The sequence below is a fragment of the Microcebus murinus genome, chromosome 24, assembly GCF_040939455.1.
Source record: "Microcebus murinus isolate Inina chromosome 24, M.murinus_Inina_mat1.0, whole genome shotgun sequence".
Classification (NCBI taxonomy): Eukaryota; Metazoa; Chordata; class Mammalia; order Primates; family Cheirogaleidae; genus Microcebus; species Microcebus murinus.
The window spans coordinates 22,191,004-22,207,124 of NC_134127.1; the positions used below are offsets into that span (position 1 = coordinate 22,191,004).

General features: G+C 34.8%; 1 protein-coding gene and 1 long non-coding RNA gene across 5 annotated transcripts in view; one reads left to right on the plus strand and one right to left on the minus strand.

Annotated features, from left to right (window-relative positions):
* PPP2R2A (protein phosphatase 2 regulatory subunit Balpha) overlaps positions 1–11,937 on the plus strand; it is a 66,295-nt gene extending 54,358 nt beyond the window's left edge. For all 3 annotated transcript variants that reach the window (XM_012775342.3, XM_020282750.2, XM_020282751.2), the window contains 5 exons: positions 1,125–1,302; positions 4,664–4,828; positions 5,735–5,904; positions 8,719–8,810; positions 10,940–11,937. In XM_012775342.3, the coding sequence (XP_012630796.2) occupies positions 1,125–1,302; positions 4,664–4,828; positions 5,735–5,904; positions 8,719–8,810; positions 10,940–11,219 (885 nt within the window). In that variant the 3' untranslated portion in view covers positions 11,220–11,937. The remainder of the gene's footprint in view (positions 1–1,124; positions 1,303–4,663; positions 4,829–5,734; positions 5,905–8,718; positions 8,811–10,939) is intronic.
* LOC142864138 (uncharacterized) overlaps positions 1–16,121 on the minus strand; it is a 72,775-nt gene that overhangs the window by 51,351 nt on the left and 5,303 nt on the right. The window lies entirely within an intron of this gene.

Below are 16,121 nucleotides of genomic sequence, written 5' to 3' on the forward strand. Positions count from 1 at the left end.
CAGAACTTGAATAGGAATAATTAAAATCTATTTCCCTTCCCCAGTAATTCTCTAACCGTGTTGTAGGACATGGAATAACTGCCATTTAACATATTAACCGCCATATGAGTTGTATTTAACTCATGCTAGTTTTGAGCCCTGGGCTTCATGAAGCAAAACCTGGGCAAAAACATGCAGTTGGTTCATAAAAATCTTGTTGATGTTCTTATTGTTACTATTAATATTGTCAATTTAATTCTAAAAACGTGGATTAAATGAATGGAAGTCAATAAATTTTTTCTGTGTTTATGTTTACCATTAATTTACACGTAAGCCTGACAAGTCAAGAAAAACACTTTTACCCTTATGAACTATTTTTCAAGTTTTCACATTACTTTTTACATTATTAATTTTTAAGTTTTGTATTACATTTTTATTAGAAAACACAGAAATCAATAAAAATTTATAAATTTTTCATTGAATTAGGACGAATCGTTTTGTTTTCCAAGTTTTATTCTAGTTTCATAATAAAACACTGTGGCCCCAAGGAAAAAAATTTTTTTTTCTAGTATGGCAGTCAATGTGTTAAACAGAAACTGTCATACATAGGAGTCTTGCTGTAGCCAGGGACAGGACCAAGACTCAAACACAAGATTGTCTTTTATACTGTACCACATTCTTTTGTCTCGTGGTTGGAATATCAGCTATAACAAAATTGAGTTTCAAGATTAATTTTCTTTGGAGATCAAAAAGGCAGAAATAGACCAAATAAATCTTATAATTGTAGCTAAAAACATACCAAGAATTACATGCTATGGGTTGATTTTCTTTTTAGCATCTTTAATTTGATTCGTAAACATTTATTAGCTTGGCAAGACTTCCAAGCAAAAGATTGGAACTAAGAAGAACTGCAAATTCTAATAATATTGCTACCAGTAAAAGAAGGTAAACTGCCCAAATTCATTTTTCTTCCAGTTTCAACACTTCAAAGGATCAACATCAGTTGCCTTTTAAAAGTAAATGTATAATATTGTGCTGTTTTGTGTTCCCTCAGAAACTAAAATAGTGAAGTTTTCTGAACCTTAACTGCTATTTGAAACAATGAGCCTTTTGTAATTTCTGTTTCTCACGTGTCTTATTGACAGGTGCCAGTCTTTAGGCCCATGGATCTAATGGTCGAGGCCAGTCCACGAAGAATATTTGCCAATGCTCATACATATCACATCAACTCAATTTCTATTAATAGTGATTATGAAACATATTTATCTGCAGATGATTTGCGGATTAATCTTTGGCATCTGGAAATTACGGACAGGAGTTTTAGTATCCATTTGGTTTCCTGTTTTGGTGTTTGGTAAAGAAGGCATGTTGTACCCATATTGGGTTATTTTCAGCTCTCCTCGATGTATATAATTCTTTCTTTTCATAGTGTCTTTTTTAATATAAATGTAGCTTCTTATTTTTTTCTTTGTATTTAAGTGATTAAACATTGGGTAAGTTATTTGATAAAGGACATATAATGTATTGAATTCACGGAATTTTAAGGAATTTTCCTATTGTACCTATGAAAATAGGAATATTTTTATAAGTGTTTTTGTTTAAATAATAAAATTAATGGAGTTATTTAAAGTTTTTTAATTATAAAAATGGTCTTAAGGTTGGAAAAAGAAATTTGTATAAGTCATGATGCATGATCATGTAGAAATACAGCAAGTCAGTAGAAATACAGTGAAAAAATACTTTTCTCCAAACCTCCTTTTTATTGTTTGTTTTCCTGACATTTTTCTGTGCATATGCAAGTGTGTGATAAACCTATATACATGTGCACATGCATATAGTGTATACATATAAATATAGAAATAAATATGAATATATTTGTTTTTAAGTATGTTTTTAAAAATTCTTTTTTTTCTGATTTTGAATCGCAAATGTTTATTTTTCTAATACTCCAGAACTGCAGAAGTGTAAATCTCAACTCCCTTTTTAAAAATTTTTTTATTTTTAATTATTATGGGTACATAATAGTTGTATATATTTATCTGTGATGTTTTGATACAAGCATACAATATGTGATAATCACATCTGGGTAATTGGGGTATCCATTACCTCAAGCATTTATCAATTCTCTGTGTTGGGAATATTCCAATTCCATTCTCTTAGTTGTTTTAAAATATACCATAATTGACTGTAGTCAGTTTGTTGTGCTAGTATTGTTTGTTCTAACTATATTTTTGCACTCATTAACCAGCCCCATTTTGTACCTCCTCCCCATTACTCTTTCCAGCCTCTTGTAACAATCATTCTACTCTCTGTTTTCATAAGATCAGTTGTTTTAATATTTAGTTCCCACATGTGAGTGAGAACATGGAAGATTTATCTTTCTGTGCTTGGCTTATTTCACTTAACATAATGTTCTCCAGTTCTATCCATGTTGTTGTAAATAATAGGATTTCCTTATTTTTTATGGTTGAATAATATTCCATTGCATATATGTACCACAATTTATCCATTGATGGACACTTAGGTTGTTTACAAGTCTTGGCTATTGTGATTAGTGCTGTACAGATTAGCTCTTCAATATACTGATTTCCTTTCTTTTGGATACATACCTAGCAGTGGGATTGCTGGGTCATATGGTAGTTGTAGTTTTAGTTTTTTGAGGAATCTCCATAGCATTTTCTATAGTGATTACACTAATTTACCTTCCCACTAACAGTGTACAAGGGTTCTTTCTCTACATCTTCACTGGCATTGGTTTTTGCTTTTTAATAACTGGGGTGAGATGATATCTCTTTGTAGTTTTGATTTACATTTCACTGATGACTAACGTTGAACATTTTTCATACACCTGTTGGCCATTTGTATATCTTCTTCTGACAAATGTCTAGTCAGATCTTTTGCCCATTTTTAATTGAATTTTTTATTTTTTTTCCCATTGAGTTGTTAGAGCTGCTTATATGTTCTAGTTATTAATCCCTTGTCAGATAGGTGGTTCGCACATGTTTTCTCCCATTCTGTGGGTTGTCTCTTCACTTTATTGTTTCCTTTTACTATGCAGATGCTTTTATAGCTTGATTTGACCCCATTTGTCTACTTTTGTTTTGGTTACCTGCCCTTTTAGGGTATTACTCAAGAAATCATTGCCCAGACCAATGTCCTTGAGTATTTCTTCAATATTTTCTTTTAGTAATTTCATAGTTTCGGGTCTTAGATTTTTTGATTCTTGTATATGGTGAGAGTTAGTGATCTGGTTTCATTCTTCTGCCTATGGATATTGAGTTTTCCCAGCACCAATTGTTGAAGAGACTATGCTTTCCCCAATGTATGCTCTTGGCACCTTTGTTGAAAATGAGCTCACTATAATAGATGTGTGGATTTATTTCTGAGCTCTCTATTCTGCTCCATTGGTCTAAGTGTCTTTTTATATGCCAGTACTACACTGTTTTGATTACTACAGCTCTATGGTATAATTTGAAGTCCGGTAATTTGATTCTTTCAGTTTTGTTCTTTTTACTCAGGATGGCTTTGGCTATTCTGGGTCTTTCGTGTTTCATATAAATTTTAGAATTTTTTTTTTCTATTTCTGTGAAGAATGCTGTTGGGGATTTTGATGAGGATTGTATCAGATCTATAGTTTGCTTTGGGTAGTATGGATATTTGTGTCCTCTAAAAAATTCTTGATAAATGTTATTAGCTATTACTACTATTGTCAATGTTCATATTGTCCAAAATATCACTTGTGAAATTAACGTTTTACCATAATTCATACTCTACCAAGTAATGTGTCTGTTGGTAAAAGCCTGTTTGCTAATCTAATTAGTGAAAATTTCTGTTTTGTTGTTTTCATTTGCATTTCTTTCATCATGAGTAGACTTGAGCATCTTTTCATGTTCATCAACTATTTATATTTCTATTTATTCTTCTCTAATTTCTTCACTGGATTTACATGTATTTTTATTGATTTTTTTGAGCTCCTTTTTTGTTTTTTTTTTGAGACAGAGTCTCACTTTGTTGCCCAGGCTAGAGTGAGTGCCGTGGTGTCAGTCTAGCTCACAGCAACCTCAAACTCCTGGGCTCAAGCAATCCTACTGCCTCAGCCTCCCGAGTAGCTGGGACTACAGGCATGCGCCACCACGCCCAGCTAATTTTTCCTATATATATTAGTTGGCCAATTAATTCCTTTCTATTTATGGTAGAGACAGGGTCTCGCTCTTGCTCAGGCTAGTTTCGAACTCCTGACCTCAAGCGATCCACCCACCTCGGCCTCCCAGAGTGCTGGGATTACAGGCATGAGCTCCTTTTTTGTCTTAAGTAAATTAGTTCTATCTATCTGTGATACAAATAGTTTTCCCTTTTTTGCCTTCTTGAGATTTTTGTTTGTTTTGGAATTTTCTTACTATTTACAAAGATAAATTTGTCAGTTTTTTCTTAATGGTTTCTGAAATTAAACTCTCCATTCTGAAATGATTTCACATTTTCCTGTATTTTCTAAGATTTGTTTGGTTGGTTTTTAGCATTAAAAGTTTTAATCCTTCTGGGATTTTTTATACTCAAAAAAGAGTAGAGAGCAATTCAGAATTACTACTTTTATTTAGGTCTGTGAATGGATTTTCGGTTTGATAAACATAGAGATTATATTTGCCTTTTTTTCTAAGTGGAAATTCCTTAATAAAATGCTGTCCAGATATTGTGGACATCAAGCCTGCCAATATGGAAGAGCTGACAGAGGTGATTACAGCAGCAGAGTTCCATCCAAACAGCTGTAATACATTTGTATACAGCAGCAGTAAAGGAACTATTCGGTTATGTGACATGAGGGCATCTGCTCTCTGTGATAGGCATTCTAAACGTAAGTTTATTGAGTCTTTCTTTAAAATGATAATTTATTCTGTTTGTCTGACACAAGCCTCAGACATGGTAAGTACAATTACAGAGGTTTACAAGTTTTAAACCTGTGTGTCCAAGGCCTCTTGTACCCTTTGGTAAACTGCCTACCTCCACGAGGCATTCCAGGCTGTTCAGCCGGAAGCACACATAAGGCTGTCTTGGAGGCATGGGGTTGTTGGTTCCCAGTGAATACATTTTCAGTGCTGTTCTTTGGGAACTTGTGGCTGGGCGATCCAACATTGTATTCAAATAGAGCAGTTCTTTTCTTTCCTGCCCTCCCTCTTCATTTCCTTCCTTCTTCCCTTTCTGTTTTGAGCTTCTTAGGAAGATTTCTTCTGAGGTTTTCTTAGCTTCAAAAAAAAGTTTGAAAACCACTGGATTAAAAAATTAAGGGGTTGCAATAGTCTTGTCTTCATGTTGACTATTTCTAAAACTCATGAAAATTGGTACGTGCCATTTACAAAAATAATTTTACCTGGCCATTGGAAAATAAAATCCCGGTATGAATTTGGATGGGTGAAGATAGTGTGTTTCTTGTGGTGATGAAATAGGCAAAGTCAGTGAGGTATATTGCAGAATATACCAGCCTGGTGCACTAAAGTCGGAAGTCCTGGGTGAGTCTGGTTCTGCTAAAGTAGCCACATGACTCTGGAAGTATACTGCTGCTTTTGCACCTTCAACTTCAATATTAAGTCATTCTCTTAAAGTTTCAGGAGATTACATTGTTCTAGACAGATGCTTTTCTGTTCTTTATTAGCCTGTCGCTTCACTCTTTAGGGAGTTTGTGAATGGGTGTTTCAGGAAATGCTTTGTTCAAGTCAGAATATTCTACACCTTGCCCTTTTTTGTTGTTTTGTTTTGTTTTTAGTGTTTGAAGAACCTGAAGATCCCAGTAACAGGTCATTTTTTTCCGAAATCATCTCCTCTATTTCTGATGTAAAATTCAGCCATAGTGGTCGATATATGATGACTAGAGACTATTTGTCAGTCAAAATTTGGGACTTAAATATGGAAAACAGGCCTGTGGAAACATACCAGGTATTTGCAGTTTTTTCTTTCAATGAGATACACCCTCTTTACTTTCAAGTGTTTATAGAGGATTTTGTACTGGGTGTTAATCCTGATAAGGTGTTTGTTCACCATTAGGCCTTTTCCCTCAGAGATCCGAGTATGTTGCTTTTCCTTATGTTAAAATGGATATATACTTAATAGATTGTGTTGTCGCTTCAGTTTTCCACTTAAAGTGTGATTTGCTCCCCATTTGGTTTAGTGTTGACAACTTTTTTCCCATGTACATTTAAAATGAGGAAGAACACTCTTCATTAAGGTCTGGGTAGGAAGAGGATTAAGGAGAATGGCCAGTCCTAGGAGAAGTGCCCATATAGTTGAACTGGAGCTTAAATGCAGCATGCTGAATCAGATGGACTGGTATTCTGCCTTTTGGCAGATAACTGTTATCTTAAGCTAAAGGAGAAGGGCTTGAAAGCCTAACAGAAGGCTTTAGGAGTTGCCTGTCCATTGTAGTATGTCAGTTCTGGAATCTCTTGTCAGCCAACCACTACCACTGATGCATGTCCATAACATCAGAAATAGAGAATGATGAAGTGCACGGCCCAGAACAGGAGGGGACCGACATACCTGTGTTAGACCCCATACTGCAGTGTAGAAAACACTTAAGTCTGCTTTAGGAATACAGAATTTATAAACAATACCTTCTTTATGTTATATAGTCTCAATAAAATTAGAATAGTGTTTCTCAAACTTTGAAATCCCTTTTGACAAACATAAATCACTCCAGATTCTTTTTAATGGTATTTGAAATTTCAAAATAACTACGACATTGAAACAAAGGCCAAAGAGATGACATAACTGTTTTATTTTCAAAGCACAATAGACCATTGAGCAACATAGATTTTAACTGCATAGGTCCACTTACACACAGCATTTTTTCAACCAAGTGCAGATAGAAAATACAGTATCTGAGGGATGCAAAACCCACATATAACAGAGAGCCAACTTTACATACATACAGGTTCCACAGGGCCAACTGCAGGATTTGAGTATGGGCAGATTTGGCTGTTACCTGAGGATTCTGGAACCAATCCCCTGCATATAACAAGGGACAGCTGTAAATTTGTGTAACTGCCAAAATTGATATATATTCTAGTTATCCTCCTCATCATCTCATTCCCATTGAGAATAACTGATTTGAACTTTAGCTTCATACTCTGTTGATAAACCTTGTTACTACGTTCATTCTAAAATGCTGCTGAATCATGGTGATCTACCTAATTTTACCTGATTTGCCATTTCCTGCCTGTGCTAAATTGGATTGGTGACTGAGAGTAGAGCTATGTCATATGCAAATGTAGCTTCTGTAGATTGAAGTATTTGTATTGAATTTGTACAAGTGTCATGCTGAGTTTTGTGTGATTGAGGGGCATTTTTGATCTTATTACTTTTTTGCATTACATGCTCACTTTTGATCCTCTCTTCTTAAAGAGAAATAATGATAGAAATGAGTAGGTTACCTACCCCTAAATGCTTAGAATTCTCTATTCTATATGACTCATCTAAATTCATTCTCAGTGTCTGTTTTAACTTTAAGTATAGTGGCATTACTCACACAGACATGGCCTGTGTAATGCCACTATACTTAAAGTTAAAACGGACACTGAGAGAGAATGAGATAGACATTCCTTTTTTTTTCTCTGATCACAACAAATACTTTGGAACTTTTCTTTATAATTTAACAATATAAATGTTGAAATGTATCATTTCATGGACTTTTTAAAATAACAGATATATTTAATTATTACTTTATCCTTATGTGAAATATTAGTAAATATATAATTACAATTTAAAAAACAGGTACATTTTTGTTAGCTTTTTACATTGTGTAAGTAATATCGGGTGATACTATCATATTTTTAATGATGCATATCTAAAGTATTCCTATAATTTATCATCAAACCATGGCATGGTTATGCTACTCATAGCATATACATTTAATTGAAAATATACGTGTCAGTTAAATTTATGCCCAAAAAGATGGTATTTAAAAAGGAAGTGGCCGGGCGCAGTGGCTCATGCCTATAATCCTAGCACTCTGGGAGGCCGAGATGGGCGGATTGCTCGAGGTCAGGAGTTCAAAACCAGCCTGAGCAAGAGCGAGATCCCGTCTCTACTAAAAATAGAAAGAAATTAATTGGCCAACTAATATATATATATATATATATATATATATATATATATATATATATATATATATATAGAAAAAATTAGCCGGGCATGGTGGCACATGCCTATAGTCCCAGCTACTCAGGAAGCTGAGGCAGCAGGATTGCTTGAGCCCAGTAGTTTGAGGTTGCTATGAGCTAGGCTGACGCCACAGCACTCACTCTAGCCTGGGCAACAAAGCAAGACTCTGTCTCAAAAAAAAAAAGGAAGTAAGTACAGTGTTCAGTTTTATTATCAACAAGTAATGGCCTGAAAGCCAAGTAGTGATATTATCTGTGCCACTTTCAGATGTTTTCTGGCCTAAATATTTTATTCAGGCTTATAAAGGGTATATGTGCCATGCCCATAAGGGAGTTTGTCTTTTTTGTACAAAGGAAAATGTGCCTCCCTGACAAGAGCCTATGTGTTGTAAAAAGATAAAATGCCTTTATTGTTATTAAGAAGATTGAGATTTGATAATTTTAAAAAATGTTCATATGTGTTTTTATTTGTCCTCCCGCGCCCCCCCCCCTTTTGAGCTCTGGACTTGTTAAATCATTTTCTTAATTTCAGTGGATAGATCTTGAGGTAAACCAAGCATAGTGTGCAGTTATGTTTGTGTTTTTTCCACAGGTGCATGAATACCTCAGAAGTAAACTTTGTTCACTGTATGAAAATGACTGCATATTTGACAAATTTGAATGTTGTTGGAATGGATCTGACAGGTAATTGACTTTAATTCAAACTTCTCATTCAAATATGAATTTTATTAGAGGAAAGAAACTTAGTATTTCATTCCCCCCCCCCCCCCCCCCGGTTGTCACATGCACCAAAATATGGCCAACGTTGACTTACATTACAAGTCTTAACTTCATTTTCCCCCATGGATTACTTGAAATAAATTTAGTAATCTTAGACATTATAGCATAACAATACTGGAAGATAAATTTTAAGCATTGTCTTTTACTAGTAAATGTAAAAATACACAAAAAATTCTAGATGTCTAAATTATTAAATATCTTGAAATTTTTCTCTTTTATGAACCAGATAAATGACATTTCTGACATGCTAACAATTAAAATGGTGAAATCTGTTTGGCTGTTATTCTACCAAAATGTTTTTAGAAATAATTAGGCAGAAATTATTTCATTTGGATTATTATACACCAGTTTCCAGTTACTGCATTAACACCTCATAAAAGTAGTAATTTTATATATATTATTTTAACCATATTATCATGAGTATGCTTTTTGTAATGTCCAATTTTGCTATAGCAGGATTCCTTTTTTTAGTATGTTATCAAAATGTATGCCATTATTTCTCACGGGCTTGATAAGATTTTAGGTTTTATAATGTTATGTGCTATAGATAACAGAACTTGGAACATTTTCTTTTGTCTAAGTGTTAAAGTTATTATCTGATTTTGACATAAGGACCAGTAATAGGCTAGCCACAGTAAACCTAGAGTCCCATTGGTAGGGATAAGCAAACATTGCCTTTGGGTGCCGCTACTAAACCTGAGACATCAGGAAGGAAGAAGGAAAGAAGAAAAAGACACTGATAATACAGGATATGGTGCACTGCTACAACTAGAGTTCTTCCTCAGGTTGTTTAAGCATATTATTAGCAGTTTTATGTTCCATTATCAGAAAAAAGTTACTTTCTTTAATATTAAAAAGATTTTTTTGGCTGGGCATGGTGGCTCACGCCTGTAATCCTAGCACTCTGGGAGGCCAAGGCGGGCGGATTGCTCAAGGTCAGGAGTTCAAAACCAGCCTGAGCAAGAGCGAGACCCCGTCTCTACTAAAAATAGAAAGAAATTAATTGGCCAACTAAAAATATACATACAAAAAATTAGCTGGGCATGGTGGCGCATGCCTGTAGTCCCAGCTACTCAGGGGGCTGAGGCAGGAGGATCGCTTGAGCCCAGGAGATTGAGGTTGCTGTGAGCTAGGCTGATGCCATGACACTCACTCTAGCCTGGGCAACAGAGTGAGACTCTGTCTCTAAAAAAATTTTAAAAATAAAAAAAGATTTTTTTCCTGAAATAATTTTAGACTCAGAAGATTTGTTAGAATAACACAACTCTTCATTTAGCCTTACCCCTGTTGCATTTGCTGTATCATGGTCTCTTAACTCTATTTATAGCTGTATCTATCTATATATAAGTGCACACACACACCTTTTCTTTTGCACCAATTAGAAGTAAACTCTAAACTAGATGTCTATTACCTCTAATTTCATTAATCAATATTTCCTAAAAGATGACACCCTCTAAAACGTAATAGTGCAAGCACCTAAAGCAGGATTATTCACATTGATGGAATACTGCCATCTAATCCACACGTCCATTAAAATTCACCAGTTCTCTCAGTCATTGTCCTTTATGGCACAGAAAACCAGTCTAGTCCACTGTCCACTACAGGATCGTATGTTGTATTTAGTTGTCATATCTTGATAGTCTCCTTTATTCTGGGAGTAGTTCTTCATTCTTTCCTTGCCTTTCATGACCCTGGCATTTTTTAAGAACACAGGCCTGTAGTTGCAAAAATACTCAAAGATAATTAAGTACTGCTAAGAAGTTTTACTTGAGGATGCTGTCAGCATTGCTGATAGTTTTGGTAGTCATGAAAAGGAGTAATTGGCAGAAAACTAAGTTAAGTCTTACTATATTTCTGGTTTTATTCCAGTGATTGGGTGACAGCAGCCCTGTCCCATAATTCAGATCTGCTTCAAGTAGCTGTTTCCGGTGGAGTACTACACTTAGTTTAATCGCTGAATCATTTTACTTAAAAACAATCTCTTGTTCTGCTCGTTTGGCTGATTATGTGTTCGTTCTGTCTTCTTTTTACAGTGTTGTCATGACTGGATCTTACAATAATTTCTTCAGAATGTTTGACAGGAACACAAAGCGAGACATAACCCTAGAAGCATCACGGGAAAACAATAAGCCTCGCACGGTTTTGAAGCCCCGCAAAGTCTGTGCAAGCGGCAAGCGAAAGAAAGATGAAATAAGTGTTGACAGCCTAGACTTCAACAAGAAAATCCTTCATACAGCATGGCACCCCAAGGAAAATATCATTGCTGTAGCTACTACAAACAATCTGTATATATTTCAAGACAAAGTGAATTAGGGTTGGCATTCCTAGCAGAAGAACCCACTTCCTGCTTAGTTGAGATAGTTGAATCTAGCATTCGTACCTATAAAAGAGAGAGGTCCATTGTGGCGCCCCTTTCCAGTGTTTGACAGTGTGCCATTCGACAACACATTTTTATAGCTACATGGAGAAAGCTCTGTGGATTCATCACTATGGTGTTCTCCATGTCTGCTAGCCATTTAGGTAAGGGTAGGGCACTTTTAATTTAAATGACTTCTTGCACCATCTTGCCTAATGGACTAGATTGGACTGTATCAACATTGATTTACTCCACTTTTTATGCCTTCCATTGTGATGACGTCAAACACAGTGAAAGCCTTCAGTCATGCTATGGGATTTAATTGTGTATCCTCATTACTGTATCATTTGTGGGGTACACCCCTCCCCCTTTTTTAAATTAAATACAGCTCATTCTTACTGTGGCTTGTAGCATTCCTCCTCTCCTGGCCTCCTGGACTCTTCCCCTTCATCTCTCTTACCCTTGTCCCCTCCACCCAGTCTTGGTGGTGGTATATTAAAAAAAAAGAATGAAAGCACACAAAATGAGTCAGTTTGGGGTCAGTGGTATAAAGGGGGTATATGTTGCGAACAAATGTTTTAATAACAGTTGGCTGTAATCACTCCTTGCCATGTCTGGCACTGAAAATAAGGAAAAAAAAACTACTACTGAATAAAAGTGACAAAGAATGGAGAATCTGGTTTTCTTTTTCTTTTTAACCTACCTCTTTAAGCCAATATTTTGTGTCATACCCTTAGGCGCAGTGAAATGAAATGGGTTTCCATTGTTTTATTGGTATTTCTGTTAATTATTTTTAACAAGTGTTCTTTTACATGGAGAAGGAGAGGTATTGGTTCTATGTGAACATGTTTTGAAATATATTGGTGGTATTAAGGATTTCACAATATATAAATGCTACTAGAGGGTTTTTTTTTTACTGTAGTTATGTGAGGGTATTGGATACATTGTATCTATACTTAACTCATCTGTTAATGAAATTGTTGTAAATGGGAACCAAATTTGTAGAACTTAATTTTTAAAGACTTTCTACAGTGCTTAATTTCATTTTTGCCTTACTATAACTTTTAAGTCAAAGACTTAAAAAATGTTCTTAACAGGTTAAAACTTTTTTTGGTCATTCTATCATAATAATAAAGCAGAAAACTAACAGGTGATTTACATAGAGAAAACTGACACTGCACTAAATACTTTTTTTTTTTTTTTGTATTTTACTGCTATCAAATCAGAATGAATTGTACTTTGCCATAGATGTTTTTCTTCTATTTTTGGTTTTCCAAAGCTATATTAAAGACAAACTTTTAAAGGTACAGTGTTCAAAAAGTGCTTAATGAACTCCAACAGCTGCCTCAAATAAAAATTTAGTAATCTGTATATGACTACATTTTCCCTAAGTGGTGATATCTTATCCAAAGATGAAGAGTACTCCTATATTTAATAGGTAGAATGTACCTTTGTCAGTCTTGCAGAAGCTTTAATGGAGAAGAAATGGACTTTATTTTTAAGAGATGAATTGAGCAGGCATTTATATTATTAGAGAATGGTAGTCTATTTTGGTTGAGCAGTAATATAACAACTTGGAATTTTAGAGGACTCTTGAGTGCTTGTGTGTCCACTACCTATTGTTCTTCAATGATGAAAAATGATTAAACAAATCGGCCATGATTCCCTCTACACTATTACAAATATTATGTCTTGTAAGTTAACATTTTTAGCACAGGAGAAATTTTATGTAATAAAATTACTGTATCTTTTGGACTTAACAAATTTGAATTTGTATTTAAACACGTTGATTATATGTCTGATAATTCTTAATGGCACTTTTACTAATTTATTTGGGGATATTGGGTGCATTTGTAACTTGTGTTATTTATTCTTCACACTTGACTTGCAAGTAGGATATTGCCCTGCCAAAAGTATCAAACAGTGATGTTCTTCCTGTGTTCTGATTGGACAACCTTTTCAGAAGATCTCTTTGGGAGGTTGTTTCCTTGCAGTTTGGTTGTATGTCTTGAGATAATACCACCAAACAGCTCTTGGAAGTTCTTTTTTGATTCATCAGTAGCTGTGATGATTCTCATCCATGACACTAAGGGTTAGTTTTATATATTTAAGAGAAACATAATTGCTAAAAATAAAATGCCTCTATCAAGGAATGCTATTATAAATTATTGTAACATTATTCTCAAATACTAATTTTTTAATTTCTTTGGTGTAGCAAACTATAAGCCCAGCCACTCATTTTATATGGTCATGGTTAATCTTTTTATTAATAAAAATTATGCTTAGAATAAACTTAGTCTTGTCAAGTTACTTGTTATTTCTATTCTCTTGCAACTAATATACACATTTCATCCTTTCTCTTAACCTTTTTAAAAAGATTATGGTAGGAAAATGAAGTTCTATTAATCTCCTTTCATCTTAGTGGCTGGGCAATAAGAATAGTTATTTTATTCTCTATATAAACACATGTTGATATAACATCTAACTACTGGATATTAAGCTTCTGTGAAGCCCTTAGTCTCTTGGAATAAAAAAAATGCATCCATATGTGTTTTTCCTTTCAGAATTAATGGGATTTTTTTAAAAACTTTAAATGTAAGAGTTGTTCCAATTAGAGATATTCCTAAAAAAACCCAGAAATATGAAAACTGAGTTTCTTTTAGTGTGTAACTATTTTATGAGTAAGATGTTTATTATTACAAAATTATGCATATGTGAAAGCTAAGTGGTACTGATGAAGAATTTTTAGTGATAATTAAACCATCACCTTCTTAGGGAATATTGCTTCAGCACCCTTTCTCTACCACACACACAGTCAAATGGAGATAGTAATGTGTACTTATAGAACACCCCCCCCCCCCAGAAAAGGCGTATGCTAGGTAATCAACAATCAAGTTAGTTTACTTTTCTGTTTGAGAGCACCACTCAGGTATCTTAGTTTTATCTGTTCAGATGGTTGATGGTTTAAGCCCCGTGTGTATGAGTGTGTGTGTTACAGTGGTTAAAAAGCATTTTTTATACACACGTCTCCTTCCTCAGAAAGCCTTGGAAAATGACCCTGCTTCGTTTTGTAATTACACATATGATGTCAAAACAATCAACCCACTTTTAATATTGATAAAATGCTTAGTGAATCAATGAAGTCTGGAGGTGTTCTCATGTGCTAAAGATACTTTTTTAAAATTAAGTTTCCTTCAACATTTTATTTCATGGTAGTATTATTACTAGACTATAACCTACTACCTCTATATAAAGAATCAAACATCCACCTTACAGACCTGTTAATAAGCCCCTCCCTAGCACAGTTCTTATCAATAAGAAGGTACCTACAAAACTTAGTTTCCTCCAAAAGAAGAGATTTGATAAGAAGATAATTAAATTGGCATAAGGGGAATAGCTTGTCTTTTTTTTAATGTTCTACTCTTAACACTCTGGTAATACAGCAACAAGTTATTTGAGGACTTTCCCACTAGGGGGCAATGGTTAAGTCTTGAATGGCATTTATGAGGTATTTTGCAGAATGTATAAACAAGGGAGTTCTGTTTCTGTAATGGAAGAGCTTCATTATTAAAAATCAAATCGGGCCATATGGAAAGTCCAAAATATGTAAATAAATTCACAGTTCAATGTGACTCTGGAGTAAGTAGGTCATTAAATATGAAATATCTGATTTTGAATCAAAAGTGTAGTTTATTATATCTCAAACAGCAGTACAATCAATGTGCCTAAACTATTGATACAGTTTTGCCATCTTAACAGTAGTTTGTTTATGCCAGCAGGGAAGAAGCCTGGAGAGTGAGTGGTGATGAAATCGCGAAAGGCATTTTCCACGGCTTGTTAAGAATTGAATATTTTTCCTTGTAAGAAGTGGTCCAAAGCCTGGAAGAAGTGGTAGTCAGTTGGTACAAGGTCTGGTGAATACTGTGGATGACAAGGGTTTCCAAGTCCAGCCTGTGTAGTTTGAGCAGCGTTGTTTGTGCAACATGTGGTCGAGCGTTGTCTTGCAAGAGGATTGGCCTGTCTATATTGACCAATCTCAGCTGCTTAATCACAAGCATCCTCATTATTTCCTCATTTCATCATTTCATTGGTTGCAGTAGACACCCCCTGTAATCAACTGGCCAGGTTTCATGAAACTGTAAGTGGAGAATACCAGTGCTAGACCACCAAACAGACACCGTTAGCTTTTTTGGATGAAAGTTCAGTTTTGGACTGTGTTTTGACACCTCATCTTTATCCAACCATTGTGCTAAATGCTTGTGATTGGCAAAAAAAAATCCAGTTTTCATCACAGGTAACAATATGGTGTAGAAATGGTTCGCCTTTATGTCGTGACAGCAAAGAAAGGCAAGCTTCGAGATGATTTCTCTTCTGATGATTGTTTAATTCACATGGAACCCATCTATCCAGCTTCTTTACCTTGCCCATTTGTTTCAAATGGTCCAATATTGTTGGAATAGTAATGTCAGTCTTTGCTGCTAATTCACACGTAGGTTGAGATGGATTCGCTTCCACTACAGCTTTCGGCTCATCATTATCCACTTTGGTCTCAGATCGCCCACATGGCTCATTTTCAAAATTAAAATCACCAGAAGGGAACTTCTCAAACCATCAATGTGCTGTGCGTTCATTAGCCACATCCTTCCCAAACACTTCGTTGATATTTCGAGCTATCTGCACATTGGTTCCACGATGGAACTCATATTGAAAATGACATGCATTTTTAACTTATCCATGGTTTCACATAAATTACTCAAAAAATTTTTTGAAAGATAATTAATTACAAGCCAAAACATGCATTTGCAAGACTGAGAATGTACCTTAATAAAAATGAAACAAGTGTCAAAGTGAAATGTCAG